We start from the raw sequence: 19,749 nt of genomic DNA, 5'->3' as shown, positions 1-19,749 counted from the left end.
GAATGTGCAAGCGTATCAAACATCGATTGAAATTCCTTCGGTGTGTCATTGTCTCAGTCACTAGAAGGATCGGATGGAGAAAGAGGGCTGTGGTAAATTGCTCCTCGAATCCGGCTGCTGAAACCAATATTGTTTTCTTTGCTTTGCTAATTATTAATTACCCATCTCCATGCATATGTGTTTATTCCTAATTGTATTTGATGGATGAGTGGCAGCTTTGACACCTCATTAGACCAGATTAATTGAACGACACGATATTTATGTCTCGGCAATGACCAGTTATCCCGCCATCTATCACCGAGATGATCTCGCTGATTGAAAACCACTGGTCCGTGTAATCCTAATTATTTGGAATTAGAAAAGAATTTATAGCTTCTTGTGGCGTTTTTCTGTGATGACGGCAAATTGGAAACATTAAATGCATAACGAGGGGGAAAATGAGAGGAAGACACAATCATGGAATTAATGGGGGTGAATGTCGGAGAAGGGGGCAGGGCGCATAGAACAGACGAGGTGCTCGCCTCGCACACCCGCAGTTTCTTTTCACCGCGCGCACACACACACACACACACACACACACACGATCTTATGTTTTCTCCAGGTTCTTTTTCATAATTCTGCACGGGAATGCCCACAGGATGCCTATTTAGAAGAGGGGTCCCTTTTTTTCACTTTTACCTAAATATGTATATTCTGCAACTCCCCATCCACTCGCTTCCAAACATGCTTCTGCGGAACATCTCGATCCATATTCCTGTCTTTTATTTAAAAAAAAAAAAAAGTTGCCCAAGTGCTGTGAAAAAAAAAAAAACACACATTTCCACTGAACTTCACATAACCCTCCTCTAACTTCTGCAAAGCTTTGCCCCTCATGGGAGGAGCACAAACTAAAATCCAGCATTTGAGCTCACAGAGAAGCAACAAGGCTCCGAAGAGTGGAGCTTTTACTATCATACAGTATAGGAAAGCCTCAAGGAACACACTCCTTTCCCAGCTAGTGAGAACTTCTCTCCTCAAGCTTATGTTTTTTTTTTTCCCCCCAACTTTTCAAGTTTCTAACACCATTAGCCGGCTCCCTCGTGGTCTTGAAAGCGGCAGCGTCGATTGAATTAAGCCGTTTCCTTCTTTGAGTCATTTTGACAAGCTTCTTTTTTTTTTTTTTTTTTACACAGAAGTCAGTCACCGCCGTAACTACACACACCGACAGGCCCATGCAGAAACCTCGCACTCGGCGCTCACGCACATACAGTACACATCAAGGCGCGCACACGTGTGCGAATACAAACCGAATCTCCCGAAACTATCCATCGAAATCTGCTGACCGGAGTCGCTGAATGGGATGCAGAGCAAAGACATTCTTAGAAGCTGCTCCGTAATGCCATTTTACACCACAGTATTTTAATCAGTTTAAACTGGCCGGCCCGAGATTCACTTGGCTCAAAAGGCTCCTCGTAGTTTTAAAAATAGGACAAGTGGTCTCTGGAACCAACCGGGGAGGAGTTTAATCTCACTGAATGGAGCCAAAGCCAGATGTTTAGCTCTACACAGTATAGAATACAAGATTAAACCGGCCTGATATAGCCCTTCCACCGCCCGTTTATTTTTATCCTCTATTAAGGCAGCGATATCCTTAAAGGCTGCCAAAATTACCCTGTAAAAAGTGCTGACGGGGAAATATGAAAGGTTCCAGGCGGTTCTAGTAAGCAATCTGCGCGCATGGTGGAGCAATGTGACTGCTGTGCTTGCTATACCAACAGGGGTGACCCCAGATGGACGGAGAGGTGAGACTAAATGAAAGTCATCCCCCGGATCTTAGCCGAGCCAAGTCTTGAATACCAAGCCGCTCTTTTTGAAATGAGATTTACTGGCAGCGGACGGCTGCTTTACATAAATGTTTGTTTTTAGTGTTATGTTCGTCGACGGCGTGTAAACCTGTTTAAAAGGCACCGGAGCTTTATTTATTCTTTATTTTTTTAATAGAAGACCACGCGTGATGCTTTCAAGTGCGCCTCGTCGTCAGCAGCTGTTTTAAATGATGCATTGAACGAATTATTTTTTTTGTTTCACACGATGCACAAAGGTTGTGGGAAGCAAAGAGGATCGTTTCCTCATCAAACACGGGATGAGACGTTTGAGACTGAAAGTTTTGGTCTTAAGTGAACTGTTCCTCAGAGAGGAACCAGTGCTGCGCGACACATACGATTTTCTCTCTTTGTTTTTTTTTGTTCTTCTTCTCTGAGACGTCTTTGATATCACTGACTGCAGAAGTTGAGCCCGCTGCTCCTCTGCAGTAACCGTACCTACTGGTGGAAATGTTAGCTGTCCCCCCCTGCGCGGCGTTTTTGAACACCAGCTAGCCGCCGCCGCTGGGTTTTTTGAGCCCAAACATGTGCCACGCACACGGTTTAAAGGCGACAGAAATCTCAACCGCAACAAGCGACAAAGCCTCGAAATGTTTTGTGGACGTTTTTGTGCAGCAGACACTCCAAGCCACCGTGTAAAGTCACACGCTTCTCTCGGGCCTGCTCCGTGTGCACCAGCGTCACAGCGCTGCAGAAAAGGCTGACGCCACGAGGGCCGCTTTTCTTTTTTTCTTTTTTTGCCAGCCGCCTCGTTGGAATGAACTTGAGAGGAACGTATTGATCGTGTTCCTGGATGGCAATGACACAAGCCAGGGCGTCGCTTTAGAGGTGACTCCGTCCAGACCCTCTCGCGCGCTGTGCAGGTGACGTAAGGCGAGCCGCCCGAGGACCCGGCCCCGTGTCAAGGAGCCGTTTAGAATCGGAGCATGGTGGCGCAAATGATTTTGTTCACATCTAATGTGATTAAACGCGGCCGAGGCCACTTTGTTGTTGCCGGAACTCACGAAAGGCGGCTTTCGCTTTGGAGCGCGGACGCAGCGCAGGTTAGAAAGATGTCCTCGAGGTTATACATGCCATTTGACGATTGCATTTAACCAAAGTGTCTTGTCGTGATTGAGGACATTTTGATAATGAATGGAGCAGTGAGAACATGTGGGATGTTGTTGATGCCACCATTCCAGACGGCATGAATGTAAGTACACAGATATACATGTATATAGAGAGAGAATTTGTAAGACAGATTTTCAAATTAAAATCTTTAAAGTTAAAAATTGACTTCATTTTAATATTATCCCACAATATACCCACAATTTAAGTGCAAATGCAAGAAGACCGTTAATTCAAAATATTATCTTAAATGGGTAAATAAGCATGGTTTGGAATTTTGGATAAACAAATTTTCCTACAATTACATTTCGTTGTGTCTGGTTTTCAAAACTAGAGATCCCAGCACACAGTCCTGTCCCCCCCCCCCCAGCTCTCTCAATCAAGACATCCGAGCCCTGCTACGAGTCCCTGATTAACAACGCCGCTCGCGTACTTTTGTTTTAACTGTCCGCAGTTAAATTAGAAATTAAGAGGCAAGAGATTGAGGCTAATAGCATTTATTAACCCAGCATGAACTGGCAGCGGGGCGACCGCGCTCCTCCACCTGACGGGGGACGGGGGGGGGGGGGGGGGGGGGACCTCCATGAAAAACCAACAAATGCACCCAGCTGATTGATGCAGCCCTGTGGCGATGGTAATTATCCCGCTCCACACTCCTCCAGCAGCACGGCCAAACTAGAGGAAAAACATGCAAGTGATGGATCTGAGGGATTCGGGTTCAGTTAGTCGTTGGGTGGAGACACATTTGTTGATTTGACGACTCTGACACTCGGAGTTGAAGCTTTAACACTCAAAAGTTTTTTATTTGCACAATATCTGAAAAATATTTTTGCTTTTTATGTTGACGGTTCCATTTTTGGTTTAGAAGATGACCATAATAAAATAATTTATTGCAATAATAAGGTGAGCACTTCTTTCCAACATGTTACAGAGATTTTAAAACAGATATAGAAGACGTGACAGAGCACCTGGAAACCAGAATGACATCAGCGCAAAGTAATCCAAGAGAACGAATCCTCCGCAATCACAGCGAAACAGAATAATAGGGAAAATCTCATCAGTAATGTGTCACCTTGACCTCTAGTCACTCTTATTTTTGTTGCATTCATTTACACGTCGCTATTGTGCTTCACAGAATTTATAATGAAATTACTTCCAGAAAGGTGTAACACGGATACATTATCAGACTCTTTTTTTTGGGGGGGGGGGGGGATTAAACTGATGTTTGATGTTCCTTATTTCTGATGTAAATGGAGTTGTGCGTTTCCTCAGTGTGAAAAGGTTGTAGTAAGATAACAGAAATACACACGACTGTGTTAATGTTTGTGTCACATTCCTGGCTCTCATACGATGACAGATAAATCCCCGTTTTTCTCCCTAATTCTTCCTCTTTATACTGCAGATTTAAATAATCAAACTAATCAACTTTCTACCTGTTTAAAAAAAATGTAATTCTATATCTCTAAAGTTGGGACGGAGTACACGGTGGGCCTCCTGCTCAGCGTCTGGTTGGAGAGGTCAGAAGGTCGAGCGCTTTTGTCATGAATCATGAAATGAATCACATTCAGTCAGTGTGACGGGGAAATTGTGTCCCTCAACTCACCGCAATATGTAATTACAATTTATTGACAGATCAGGATTGGTTCTTTTTCACTTTGGTTTCCCACGGACGGCTAAATCACAGTTTCTGATCTGATTTTGTCCAGGTTTAATTGTGATTGTGCATACAACAAGCCGAAATGTCTCCTCAAATAAAATCCCCAGTTCCCTTTTCCAGCATTCAGTGGACTTGGGCAATAGATCACTGAGAGTGACAAACAGCAAATGGGAGCAAAACTACTGCAGAGTGTTTTCCTCCCAAGACTTGCTCTGATCTGCTTAAAGAGAAACACTTTTGGTCGTAGAGCTGAAAATCTGTTTTGCTTAAAATACGGACCTAATGATTGGATTACTGCTCCTTCGTTTGCCGATAGCGTGATAGTGGGATTACCGAATGTGCGCTCAATAGATTTCCTGTCAGATGCCATGAGGCCCGGTGTCCCCTCTCTCTCTCTCTCTCTCTCTCTCTCTCTCTCTCTCTCTCTCTCTCTCTCTCTCGCTCTGATGAGCCTTGGACTCACCTCGGAAAACTGCAAATATAGCATAGCAAATACGACGGCGCAGTGCTTCTAATTAATAGGCTGATATGAAGCCAGTCTGATGGATGATACTCTTTCGGTTAACGTGTGTCCGTTCAACCCAATCAGCAGCTTGAAGTCTGTGTAAAAGTTCTTGCATTTGGGAATTTTTTTCACATGCACTCTGGATTAAAAAAAAAAAAAAAAGACTTCCATATTTCGTTTTCATTGTGTTCAACCTTAATGGGAAACCCTCATACATGTCATCTTAGCATTATCGTCTTTGCTTTTCTGTCTTCTCTCTCTGCCTCATTAAAAACATAAACCTATCTCCCCTATTGATTATGTCTGGATGTCTTAATCAGATCAGGAGGAATATCCTGTTTTTTCCGCTGCAGTAAAGTACATTAAATGCCCAAATATTGATCAAAAATTTAATTGAGAAAGCGCAGCTCCTTTTTATTAAAGCAATCAGCCCTTGCTCCTGTGACTCTGATATGGACTGACATGAAAAGAAGACATTCAAATTTATGATTCCTGTTTTTTTTTGTTTTTTTTGGTTGGGAAACAGAGTCTGTGGCAAAGCTTCTGGCGACACAGCAACGCTGTGATCAATATGAGCGTGTGATGGGTTTTGTATCGATCAGGAAAATGTGGGTTGATGAAGTGGGTTGGAAAAGGGGGGGAGAGAGAGTGTGTGTGTGTGTGTGTGGGGAGGTGGGGGGGGCTGAGTTTCCCCTGATGGCTGCCACACTACACAGACGCGGTAAAGATCCACTCAAACTTGTCTGTCATCGTTATTATCGTTCCTGTCGAGGTCATTATCGCTCTCGGCTTCCTGCATCCGGCCTCTTTGGTCCTTGGCGGACCCCCGACTCTCCGGCGTGACGGGTGAAATGCTGTGGGAAGCAGCTGCCCGTTACTTCAAAGGGCGGGCGTGCCGTGGAAAGCCCTCCTCGGCGATTCCACGGCGGAGGGGATGAAAGAGTCAAGAGAACAGTTTAGCTCTGTAAGCTGGCCCTGAGCCTTTTAAAGCACAATAAACAGGCCTGTTTAAACCACCTCAACGCTACTGCTGCTGCTTGTAAATGACTACGGCCCACTTCAGTCTGCCTGTGCAGATGTGAACACTCATACATCAAACAGCTCTCTTTCTCTCTTGATATATACTCTATATATGGATTTATCTATAGTATATCTATGTATATATCAATGCATAGATTATACCTGTATATCTATATCTACAGATATATACAGATATCTGTGTATGTATATTTATATATAGTGGGGGGTGGGGTCTGCCTGAGTCCCTTGTTTTGCAGCCCTCCCTTGTGAATGACTGGACCCTGACTGGTCGTTGATTAGCCCGTCCCACCTCGGTTAATCCCTCACCCCCCCATTGGTTGCTCACGGAACAGCCTTCCCGAAACCCGACCAATGGCAGCGTCTCCAAAGGCACCGGACCACTCCCCCCGGCTCTTAAAGAGCCCCCGTGACTTCAATGGAGACTCAGTCCCCCCCTCACTGACTTGCTCAGAGTGAGTTTGCTCTCACCGCCGCTGCTGCTGCTGCTCTCCATCCATCTGTGTCCGTCTCGTATTCGCTCCTTCTCTCTCTCTCTCTCTCTCTCTCTCTCTCCATCACTCCCCCCTGATCTTTACTCTTTCTCCTGTCCTGCACACTTACTTCCTGTGTCCTCTCTTCTCCTGCACTCTATATCAAAACCACTGTCAGTGTCTCCACACGTACTGCTGAGCCTTAGTGCGCAGCACCTGTGCAGACTGGAGTTTGTCGGGCCGAGGCAGAAGGTTTTTTCTTTTTCTTTTTTTTTTTTTTAAATTTCATCCTGTGCGTGCGTATGTGTGTGTGTTGAACAGGGAGGGGAGGAAACACCCAGGAACACCTGACCGACATTTCATCAAGATATGTGGAGGTTTAGGAACTGATCTCCTCCTCTAGCTGTTTGTTTATCAAGTTTTTTTTGTTATTGCAACACCTGGAATGCTTAACCTGGACTGATGGATGTTTCCGAGCTGTGCATCCCTGACCCTCTCTGCTACCACAACCAGTAGGTGCATCTCTTTCTCTTCTCTGTTGACCTTTTTTTCCTCTTTAAACTCAGGCGAGATCATTTAATTAACTTGAACAATTTGGGAAAATGTTGTGCTTTAAAACCTCGTGCCTAATGTAAACTATTTAAAAAATGTTTTTAAAAAAAAAGCCAGGGAGCTCCTCGCCTTATCTCTGCCTCCCGCGTACGGGACAGCGGAGCTCAGCGGTGTGTCGGGCGAGGCTGCGGCAGCGAGGGGCGTCCCGGGTGGGACAGTTGCCCCCACAGCTGTCTCGCTCTGCATCCAGGATCAAGGGGGGGGGGTTTAACCTCAACCACAGGGCCCAGCCAGACGCAGATCAATGCGGACCACGTCCGGGCCGCCGTCCTCCGGCAGCGGCCCGGCGTCCCTGGGGGGCCGGGGGGGGGGCGGAGTGGGGTAGGAGAACCGTGTGACTGCACGGGTCGCCCCGGTCTGAGGGGGGGGGGGGCAGTTAAACTGCCCGCGTGTGTTCTGTGGGAGCGCTGGTCACTCTTTCTGTCGATGGGAGAGTTTATGACAATATTTAATAAGGCCGGGATTGATCAACTCCAAAAGTGTCCGATTATGTTAGAAGCCATGCAGTGTGTTGTGTTTAAAGAGGACTGAAGTGGACGTGCACTGTGGTTTTGCATTCAAGCCGCTTGTTTGAGTTCTTGCAGTCAAAGAAACTCCCAGACGTCTCAGACGCAGCACCTGCCTTTTTGTATTTCTCTTCACTCTTTGCATGCCCGGAAAGACGCTCTTTATCTTGCCCAAATATGACTGGACAGGAGCCCTTTACTGGAATCCTCTTAATGTTAAGCTGTAGATGGGATTGGAAAGATTCAACCTGCTTAGCACTTTCTATAAGACTGCGATAACGGATAATTCAAACTCCACGCAACTCTCGACAAAGGACAGAAAGCTGTTCTCAAGTGTCAAGCCAACGCTCACAGAGGTGAAATGACATCAGCCTGAGTTTGGCGTTCAAAAGTGACAGATTTATTAGAAGTGTTGGTGACAGTGATAATATTTTCATTTTCAATGCTACTATAAAATGTGCATCTGTGATTTTTACATTCATTTCACTGATGTTCAATGGCACGCGAAATAGAGTAAAATTGACAATTCGCAACATTGACAATTCAAACTGCTTCATGGGTGCAGTAGACATGATCTAAGATGCATTATGTGAGGTCCATACATTTAATTGAAACACTACAATCAAACTTATGACAGTAATTCATGAGCAAGTGTAATGCTTAACCACCTTTGTTTTGGGAATGGATCCGTTGTTTTGATACCTCACATAAACGAGAGCGATCCGGGTTTCCTTGCTTGGTAATGTTTTTAAATATATCAGTTTCAAGTATTGTATATAAGCCTTGCCATTCAATATTATAATTCCTTTGTGGATTGCAGCACACACACATTAAAAAAAAACACACACACAACCCCTGAGCTCATATTTTTTGCACAATCGTCAATTTCTAGAATTTATAAAGCTGCACGTAGTAGACTTCGAATTCAATTGAAAGTTACTGTTTGTTTTTATGTTAAACTTGTATAAGTATAATTTAAAGGAAAGGGACAATATGATGATATAAACCTAAAGTGACCCTGTGATATGGATGCAAACAAAAAGTGTGATTTTGGCGAATCTGAAGCCTTTCTCGTTTAAGTATGTGCATGCGTTCCAAAGAGTTAGATTAACTTACTATGTGCATTTTAACTTATTTAACGAGAGCCAACCATAATGGAGCTTTTAAATCAAACAGCCTGCTACCTCTGTAAGCTGTCGGACCTCACGGTTTATACTAACAAAAAACTAAAAATATGACTCAAATATGTAACAAACTGCATACTGCATGTGATTGTAGTTGGTCGTGTGTCTTCACACAGTAAATCTGTGCTTTTAGTGTCACATAAAGCTGTGTACGGTCTGGCCTCTGGGCGGACTATTAATAATCACTTGAGGACTGACGACCAACCTTCTGGCCAGAGGTGAGCGGTCCCAGGTCTGATGTGTCCAACTGTCCCGCCACGGATCAGCTCCTCAGTTATCAAACTATAAGAACATTTAAATATATACGGGTATCTGTACAGATTCAAGGTACTTTTGTTCGGAGATATAACTTTGTACATCAATTTAAATCAATGTTCTGGCTTTTGGGTAAAAAAAAAACAAATGTAGAAATGCTAAAATGTTTTATTTTTTGTAATTCATGATTGTAATCTTTAAAAAGTTAGACACATGAGATACGTTTTGTTTCTTGAACCAAATCTTTAGCAAATTTGTGTGCAAGTAAAATCTAAATAACCTGCAGCTCTAAAGTGTGGGTTAAAGAACACAAACTCCATCACATTTTGAGATCCATTTTTCATACGGACCAGTTCAGTCAATATACTTATGCATACATATCTGTTACACTTCTTTTCATTTGCAATTATTATTTTGTATATCTTCATTAGGAAACAAAGGCACACTATTTTCCTATTCCTTAAATGTTAAAAGTAATTGTTCATGTTCAAATGGTCAGCCTCAATATGTCACTGTGATTAAAGTTTAGTTTTAATTTAATCACAATTCCTCTATAGTTTAAATGTTTGTATTCTGTTCGCTCAAATCAATTTACATCCATTTCTTTGGGGTTGTACCTGCTGCTCGCTGTAGGTGCCCTTCACAAACACACCGACACCAATGCACAAGCACAAGCGCACATGTGCGCGCGCATATACATGTGCGGATGAGACCAAAGGCTCGCACACTGACCTGGGATCTAATTTTAGCGGTGCCATATCATGCAAACACCTGACTGTGTCTGTTAAGAGATACACATCGTATTATTCTTTGCATCTGTACACTAGTTTTCCACGTGGCCATGTTTTAGTTTTCGTAATGTTTACATTCGTCATGGTGTCATTAATATTTAACATATATTAATGCCTCTTTTTCTTAACATGACGGCATAATTCTTTCATATTTTATATCAAATAAAACTTTTTCTTAAAGGAGAGGCTCTGTAAACAGTAAATTATTATTATGTTAGACTCAAAATCAATTATATTACATCAGAATATTGTATATGTACTATGTTCTAGCTATGAACCTATAGTCAAACGCTTAGATTTTTAAAATGGAAACGCTTTGATATAAAAGATATATACATATCTTATTATATGTGTGTCCGCCACAGAGATTAATCTCTGATATGTCACTTATACATTTGGGTCATATTTCTGCTTATAAAATAGAATATTGTTCTGTAACTTGTCGAAGTGTCTCTTATTCTGCTTTTTTCACACCAAATCATTAAAAAGCCATCTTCCAGTTTGATAACTGGCTTCCCGGCCAACGGAGGGAGGGGGCAGCTGGTTGGGACAGTTTGGTTTTTGGGTCGACATTGTGGGTCGAAAGAACCTACTTCTATTTTACCGGCAGCCTTCAGTATTCATGAAGGAGGGCGGGACCAAAAGAAGACGATGACAAACGATAAAAACAATTCAAAAGGGTTCAGCCCTGACGTGTTTATTAATGGCGACGGCTGCTGCATTCGGGGGGAACGGCCCAGCTCTGCGTGACGGCGTGAGAGGAGAAATAACTTCATTACATGTCATGACCCCCCCCTCTTGATGGAGGGATATAGATGTATCCTTTAGGCAACCTGTCAAGGACTCTGAATTCATCAGGATGTAAATGGCCGCTTTCATTTTTCCCAGTCGCCATTCAATCATAACGCAACGTGGCTTTCATGTGCTCCGGCTACACGTAAGCAGCAGAGGGGACTTCTTAGAATGAGTTTTTTTATTTTTTTTATTGATCAAATTAAATTAACACACACACACAAGAAGAAGAAGAAGAAGTGTGTGTAATCATGGAGTGTGGGCCGGCCGGCATGTTTAATTTAATGGGCCTCGTCGTAGCTTCACGAGGTCTCACATTGTGAACTTAATTCCTCTTCACCGCGTTAATTTGCATTGTGTCAATTGACCGGAGCGCTTACTGTATCAGCTCGAGTCTCACTTGAAATTCAGCCCATGCCCTGATACCATTAGGCAAATGCAAAGTTGTGTCATTTACACATTCGAGAAAAAGAAAAAAAAAGAGAAAAAAGGAGAGACGGAGTAAGAGAGAGAAAAGCCAATTTGCGGCGGACAAGACTTGCTTGTGATTATCAGTGGATGTTATTACTGTGGAGAAGCAGACGTTTGAAGGTTATGTTACCGGGCAGTAATTGAAATGCAAAATAACATTAGGATCGATGGCCATCTCTGTTTATTTATGAAATCAATATCGTAACTGTCCCTCATGAGTCCCCCCTCTGATTCCCAATGACGGCTTAAGTCTCTGCTCGTTTATTCTGCTCCCCCCCCCCACACACACACACACGCACACACACACAGCCTCCTTCTTCTGTCTCCCCTTTAAAAGGCAGTTAGGGGTGTGTTTGACTTTGCAGGCAGAGCAATTTCCTGGAGGTGGTGAACGTGTATGTAGATGGGGGTTGATACTCCAGGTAAGGAGACTTCATCCATGTGGGAAATCTATGCAATCTCTCTTGGTGGCAGTGACATTGAAGAGGCCATATGCTGGAAGTTCTGTGTACGAGTGTGTGTGTGTGTGGGGGGGGGGAGGGGGGGTTAGAGCAAAGCAGAACGAAAGTGTGTCTACCATGCGGTACAAACGTAGTACTGGAACTCACCAACTTGTTCAGGAGTCGTGACTTTGAAGCAAAGATACGTAAGAAATGTTGTTCAGCCGTTTTCTTACCTTTTAGAGGTTTCCAGCGTTCGGCTCGTGGCCTCCTTTGAGCACGAGACACAAACCGCAGCTTTAAATCTATTGGCGCTGAATCAACTTTTTTGAAAACTTTTTGAAAATCATTTCAGGATTTTTTGGGGATTAGTGCAAAAGAAGTGGAGGTAACTCTTCTTCTGCATCAGTTTGAACCTGTGGTTGGACACAAAAGAAAAAGACGTAGACGTCCCCTTTGTCTCAAAGATCATGTGATGGACAATTTTCAATATTATTCTGTCAAAAATATTAGTCAGATCAATCCATAATGAAAGTCATTAAATCAGATAAACATTTTTTTTTAAATAAATTGTCAACTATTCTACAGTCTAGAGTCTGAGAGAACTTACTGACAGTTCACATCTTGGTATTAACTAGCACTTCATATGTAATATGTTAGTCAGGTCCTGACTGAAAGGCTGCGATTTGGCCGTATCAAATCTGCGAGATTTAAACCGACAGCCAAAGATGATGAAGAGATCTTAATAAACGTGGCTTATTCCCTTTTGACAAATTACCTTAAGTGTGCTTTGAGCAGATATTTTGACCAATGGCTGTTCCCACGTGAACCCACTACATTACCCGTGGCAAATGCATTTAGATTTTAGAGCGCACGCATCTTTTTGATGACCTTCATCCGTGCAGCCACGCTATGTCGTGCACGCGCTGTTGTTGCCACTTAACACTTGGGCGACACGCGTCCACCCCACTCTCCCGCTCGCGGGACCATTTATTTCCCAGACACCCCGGACCGGCGGCGCGATCTATGTGTCAGGCGGGAAGGGGGCACTCGGGTTTAGAGCTGATAGAGTTTGCCCCAAACAAGGACGGCCTATCATAGAAAGATTAATGAACTAATTTCATGCATGGCTCCTTGCCGCTGTCCTTCTGCGCTGCCGCGTTCAGCTGTGTGTTCAGCGCCGTGATTTACGCCGTGTTCCTCGCTACAAGCTTAGCCACGGGCTTCATGGCGTTGTTTCCCCTCGGTGGGAAAATACATAGTGAAATATGGAGAGTGGATTTTTAACCCGGCGCTCACCGAGCCAAGGATAGCATGAGGTCACCGTGGAGAATCCCTTTGATTTTTAGAATTTTTAGATTTAGAAGAGAGGTGGATTCAGGATTTATGCAGGGAAGCAAGGGATCTGCAACACATGCCAAAATATACACACACACACACACATTAGAGATTTTAAGTTGTTCTGGTGGGACATTCTCACACCCATCACACGTCTGCTCCAAAATGAAAATTAAAAAAACAACACTCCGAGTGTCTCTCTCATCCGGTGCGGTGGACACACTGAAACCAGTGTCTCTGCTGCTCCCCGGCGTCCACAGTGGGACCGTCTGGGCCTCAAAGAAACGGCAGCGCACACACGGCAGGTGACCTTCACGTCGGTCGGATGAGGCCTGCTGGTCCGCTCGGGACTTCGTACCATTTTTATCTGCGCGGTGGAGCAAACATTCCCCCATCGGACATTGGGCACAATGCGTTTGTGCGCGTTCTGAGTGAGGGGGTGTGTGCGTTGGCGTGCGTGTTGTAAAGGGAGCGGGGCTGGGTTGACGAGAGCCCGGCTGCACTTAGAAACTCGATGTCTCTTTTTATAATAAGCAGAAGAAACCAAATTACGAAACTATGCGGCTATTTCTGTCTGCACGAATCGGCGGTTCGTGCCATTATTTCATTTCGACAGATCTGAAAGGACCCATTAGAAATTTCCATTAAACTTAACAAAAAACATCTCCCCAGCGTTACTGTGTGCTAAGTGGGGAGTGAACTACTTTTTACATATGCCACAATGTACCATTCCATAGGGAATCCCCCCCTATCTGGCTGCGATGATGTATTAACCGTTGCAACGCCGCTTTCTACATTTCCCTCAGATGGGAGAAAATATTCCTTCCCATTGAGTACATATTGGTGCTGTTTGCTGACTAGATTCAACATGAGCACTGTGCGTCTTCTATGAACCACAACAGCCTCAGAGTGAAGACTTGCGTTGTGTTATCGCTCCATCTCTCACTATGTTAACAGTCCTGACTGATTAAAAATGCATAAGGAATGTCTGGGACCCGTAAGAGGAGGGTTTATTTTTTCATGCCTCATCTGCAACAGGAAGGAAGCAGAGGATCAATAGATCTGATCTCGGGCCAGGGGAAAGAGGCTATCTCCTCCTCCTCCTCCTCCACCTCCCTCCAACCGTTAGCAGTTAAAAGAGAGGTTTCATGTCATCGGTGCCGGATGACTTCATGGCTTTATATAAACACTTATGCACGGAGGGAAAATACTTTACCGACCACAGTACCAAATTTAAAAAATGGGGCAGGCCCTTTGCAGCGAATAGGCCATTTCAAAGAAACCTGGTCCTCATTAGCTTCCTTTCTGACACGCTTAACATGGCTTCACACCCAGTATTTACAACTCGGGCTTGTAGGGCACAAGTTGTGTAAGAACAGGCTGTGGCAGACGCAGCCAGCGGCCCTGACTGGGGTCCAGGCCTCATTTCATGCTTTGTCTGAGGAGGAGGTTTCTGAAGCGACGCAATCAACACTCAGAGGGCTTGACAACAAATAATTGTGCAACGGTAGCGAGATGCTCGTCTCAAAAGTGTTTCTGTTGGACTATGCATATGTATTTTGTCTCAGAAATAATTGTGATAAACAATTTATCTTTTAAATATTAAGTATATTCAGATATTGAAATTGGAATGTGAACCAAATCTTAATAAAATAAAGCTGTACGGTAAATTGGTGGGGAAAAATAACCTCTTATTGAACAATAAGCACTACAAATAATCTGCCATGAAATGCAATTCAAGTTCTTTAGCAAGACATGCGTCAGTGCAGGAATTCTTCCATAAACCTTTTTGTTTCAGATCAATCATCCTGCTACTGAAACGGTTGCCTTTTGTCAATTGGTCTTGCTTTTTTTCAAAAATCTTTTTAATGAAATTTTGGATCAGGGAACCTAATCCCAGGTCAGGGCCTCTCAGTTGGGTCCACCGTAACCCGGCACCGTCCTTTGGCAAACCAACCGGGACTATTGATTGGGTCATGTATTACCCATGATCCTCCATATGCTGAGTGTAACACCTCTCCGTGTCCATTAAAAGCCTTCTGAAGTTTCATTCATTCATTTACCTCTGGCACACGACCAATTTCGTGGGCATTGTTCTCAAGATGTATGAGGCATCTGTTGATATGGTCGTTAGTTACCACTTCGCCTGAGAGAAATAAGCCGCTGTAGTATATCACTTGGCATTCCAGCACATAAACGGTTGCGCGTGTAACGCAATCTATCAAACTCGGACGGAGCGGGCGTGCTCCATCACGGCTGATGAATCCCTCGCAGAGCGATCGGTGAGATGATGGAAGAAAGCACCGCTCTGTGCGTCTTGTCAAACTTGTTAGCGCCGGTAATTTCCCGGACGCTGCAGTTTTTCGGATGTATATTTACGTGCAAGTGAGGCTCTTTGTCTGGAAAAATCAGCGCTGAGGTGAGCAGGCTCCTTTCTCTCAAAGCGCTGATGCTGTCCCGAAAGCCTGGTTTTCTCTCCTTACAATTTAACATTTTCACAGTTATCAAAAGCATTCAGCCAAGAACGTTGTTTCTCTTTCAATTTCGGATTTGGCTGTGTCGCCCCGGCAGTTTGCATTTCATTCTCTGTGAACCTGTGACCCGAACTGACCCGGGCTCTCCCACGCTGTGTGTTCCTCCAGGTTGCTAACCAGAATGCCCTCTCAGGACCGACACTTATCCTCCAGCTGTGGTTCCTACGTCAAAACCGAGCCCTCCAGCCCCTCCTCCTCGTTGGTCGACACCGGCAGCCATCACAGCCCCAGCGGCAACTCTGACGCCAGCGGCGGCTACGTCAACGGCGGCGGCAGACACTCGCACGCCCTGGACTCCCCGCCGATGTTCAACCCGGGCATGCTGGGAGGGGGCGCCGCCTGCCTGCGGCGCTACGAGGAATGCGCCGGCGTCGTGGCGGACGACTTGCCGATCAAGTGCGAGTACATGCTCAACGCCATCCCCAAGAGGCTGTGCCTGGTGTGCGGCGACGTCGCCTCGGGGTACCACTACGGGGTGGCGTCCTGCGAGGCCTGCAAAGCCTTCTTCAAAAGGACGATACAAGGTAATTTGCCGCTTCTCCTTTTCCACCTGGTCGAACCCTGCGTGTAGTCTTGTTTCCTGTGATTTCCCAAGTGGTTGGATGTTCCGCAAGACCCAGATGTACTATGTCACTGGTGTGTATTTTTCATGACGATTCTAAATACTATCATTAGCTTTTGCCATGACAACTGCGAACCGCCGGGAAAACATATGGAGGTGTCCCTCAGTGTGCTCGTACGGGACTAATACGATGCAGTGATTACGAGCAGGCGTGAGGCCCGGACTGTAAATCCGCTTTGGGTTGTGATTTTTTTCTTTTCCTCTTTTTTAAATGCCTTTTTATGTGAATCTGGCATTGATTCTGCTATTCCAAAAAAATCACTTGGGCAAAGTTAATGTGCTGCAAACGGAGTGGCAGCATTTAGGGTTTTATTTTATTTTGAAGGATTTGTTGTACGTGGTCATTGGTCATTGAGCTGGGAAGCAGGTGGAGGGAGATTAATCCATTTCAACCTGTTTCGGAATTATTGAGGCAATGCAAAAGTGTTTAACATCTTCTGCGTTGGCAAAAAAAAACACGGTTTATTTACTTTACGTGGTTACTTAACTGAAGCCAAACACATTTTATAGGCGTTTAGGAATATAACGGTGACTTTATTGACAGTCAATATATAAAGCCAAGTCTTTTTACCCAGGCTGCACCACTGATGCTTTTTTGTTTTATGGAAGCAGAAGAGATCCCATCCGTCTGTAACGAAGTTAAAGCTTGACAAATGTACAGGGCACAACACCAACATCCATCGTGAAGCCTTTTTGTGAATCTCACTTTTTATTCCTAATGATATAAGCCACCCAGCAACATTAAAGTGAGAAGGAGACTATTTGAAGGGTGACGAATTTATATGTGCCATTTCAAACATTTGTATGAAATGAAAAGATGATTCTGTGTGCCTCTCCTTCTGGCCGGCAACACAATAAAGGACTAAGCAGCGTTGATGCTTGACTTTGTGTTGTCCTGCAAGGATCCACCCCCCCCCTTCTTCGTCTTCTTCCTCCTCTCGCTCTCCTTCGTGGAGGACAGACCCATAATGAACCTAATCTGTCCGTCATTCGTCCCGAGCCACGGGAGTTTCAGTCAATAACAATCAGCGTTGGGTGACTGTAATTAAGAACCAGGCGTTTCACCGAGAGAGAAAGTCCAGAGAGGAGTTGTTGTTCTTTGGCCCAGGACCCCCCCCCCCCCCCCCCCAAGCCCACAGCAAGGCGGGAGGAGATGGGTGGGGGGGCTATTAGTAGCTCCGGCACGTGTTAGCGGGGCAATAACAGGAGGACGGGTAGAGAGGAGAGCCACACCGAGGAGTCCTCCAAATAAAAAGCACAAGGGACAGGAGACGTGGTCACTCGCTGAAAGGAGAAGCCGCTTTAATGGAATGGTAATCAGGGAGGAAAGGGAGGGGGGGGGGGGGTCCCGGCCTCGCTAAAGGAGGAGGACAAGGAGAGGTCCGGCTTGAGTGGAGATGAGTGCGTGGATAATAGCATGGCATAATAATACATCAAAATTTAGAGGGAAAATAAGAGAGGTTAAGGAAGGATATTAGAGTGGCTGAAATGTCCTTTGAGAAATAAAGGTGGACAGAGGACCTGATTAACTAAGAGGGTACGCCGACAGTGAGCTTTTAGAGGGAGGCAATTTCAGACTATTGTGGAACCCTAATGCAAGCCAGCCCCCGTCCTCCTCTCACACACACACACACACACACACACATACACACACAATCATCAATGGCACAAACAAAGGTTGTTTTTAAACCATTCGGGTATAAAATGTTTAATTTTTCCATCCGTTTTTTGCACTTAAATAGTTTACTGAATGGGGGCTGATTTAGGATCCTCAACGTTCATGTACACTATTAAATAATAAAAATGAAGAATCAAATCCTTAGAAAAAGATTTAAGATTATACGTATCTAATGTGCATCATTAGTACTCTAAAAGAGAGCAAGTGTACTTTTTTTAGTATTTCATTTACATTTTTAACAGTTTATTTTCACTAAACTCATGTTTAGAATTAGTTGTAGTAATACAGAATTACATTGAATTGTTTTAACTGCACATACTACAAAACGACACTTGGTATGAGTTTTGTAGTTTGGATATGTCACACAGTCAGTATGTACTGGATACAGTATATAATGTATATACTGTATGCAGTGTGTGGAAGACTTAACCCACCCAGAAACCAGCAGCGGCCTCCGCCAGCAGGCTGGCACGCTGCCCCGGCCCCTCGCTGTGCATGTGACCCCGCTGGCACCATCCGTGCCAGGGATCCTGACAAATGTTGGCACCTTCTCCTCAACCAACAGTGGATTGTGTACATGTGTGCGTGTGTCTGCTTGTGTTTTGTTGGGAGGGGGAGCGGGGCAGCTCCGGCAGTAGCTGCTCTGCTCAGTTTGCTGTTTTTAGGCACCATTAATGTGTCTCTGGACTTGTGGGGGCATTCTTTAGACAACCAATGGGGGGATTCGGATACCTGAGAAAGATGATTTGCCATTAGATTCCTGGGGCCACGCCCACTTTTCAAGAAGCTGGGTGATGATCATGGGAAGGAAGAAAAGTTGACGCGAACCTTGTGAGAAGAAAAGGCAGCAGCAGATTTGATATCTATACATCTCTTGCCTCTTCGGGGGGGGGGGAGGGCAGAGTTGGCAGGGGAAATATTGTAATAGTGAGCCAACAAATGTCAAGACGGACCTGAATAAATACATCAAAGCTTTGCCACATGATATGGGATCCTTAGCGATCTCAACAGCCAGTCTTGTTTATTTACAGAGCGGTCGGCCGTGCGTCGCCATCTTTCCCATCATGCTTAGGGTGAAGAGGGATGGGCCGAGAATGGTCGTCGCGGCGAGCGCTGCACAGAGGTGGCTCTGCATTAATGAGGCTAATTTATTTGAGAATCCAAGTGGGGGGGGGGGGGTGGGTGGGACCGCGGGGCGTGGAGGTGCTTCTTACGCGTCCCATCAAAATGCCACTAAGCCCTCCTCCCCTTCAGGAGTGTCACGCCGGGTCACCTTGGGACAGGTGTGCGCGCATGTTTTCCGTGAGCGCGCGTGCCTTTTTTGTTTCCGTGTCTGATTCGGTTCTCCCTGCCCATCCAATAATTCTAAAGCTCCTCCTAATGAGTGACTGGATTAATGACACCATGCTTTTCTAATCGCCTGCAGGGAATATTGAGTACAGCTGTCCCGCCACGAATGAATGTGAGATCACCAAAAGGAGACGCAAGTCGTGCCAGGCCTGCCGCTTCATGAAGTGTCTTAAAGTTGGCATGTTGAAAGAAGGTGAGTACGGATTTATTTTAATTTTTTTGTTGAGTGTTTTTGTTACTATTTATTCTCACTTCAGATATGATTCAACATCGACAGAAACAGACTGACAAGCGACGTTTAGGCCAAATATCAAGAAGTGAATACAAGTTTAAAAGTTTAATGGTTTTCAAGTATACAGTATAGTTGCTTTTCCCTCTCATATCTCTTATATCAATCAAACGTTTTTAATCAATTCCAACTATTCACCCTGAAAAACAAGGATTTCTCCAAAGCTTTACGTTGAATTAATTTTTGCTGCAAACCTGGCGAGATTTTAAACACGGCTCATTGGTCCCAACAAGTACAGAAAAAAG

At 44.7% G+C, this 19,749-nt stretch overlaps 1 protein-coding gene across 2 annotated transcripts in view; it reads left to right on the top strand.

Moving 5' to 3' along the window:
* Nucleotides 1-19,749, top strand: part of LOC119195081 (steroid hormone receptor ERR2-like) — a 94,016-nt gene that overhangs the window by 56,912 nt on the left and 17,355 nt on the right. Inside the window, exons 1-3 of one of the 2 annotated variants that reach the window (XM_037449702.2) lie at nucleotides 6,617-7,154; nucleotides 15,674-16,089; nucleotides 19,292-19,408. In XM_037449702.2, coding sequence (XP_037305599.2) covers nucleotides 7,105-7,154; nucleotides 15,674-16,089; nucleotides 19,292-19,408 — 583 coding nt within the window. In that variant the 5' untranslated portion in view covers nucleotides 6,617-7,104. Of the gene's footprint in view, nucleotides 1-6,616; nucleotides 7,155-15,673; nucleotides 16,090-19,291; nucleotides 19,409-19,749 lie in introns of those variants that run through there. The other variant, XM_037449703.2, reaches the window with a different exon arrangement.

Source organism: Pungitius pungitius, chromosome 20 (assembly GCF_949316345.1).
Source record: "Pungitius pungitius chromosome 20, fPunPun2.1, whole genome shotgun sequence".
In the NCBI taxonomy this organism is placed as follows: domain Eukaryota; kingdom Metazoa; phylum Chordata; class Actinopteri; order Perciformes; family Gasterosteidae; genus Pungitius; species Pungitius pungitius.
The sequence above is the reverse complement of the archived record's forward strand: the minus strand, read 5'-3'. Positions and strand labels throughout refer to the sequence as shown.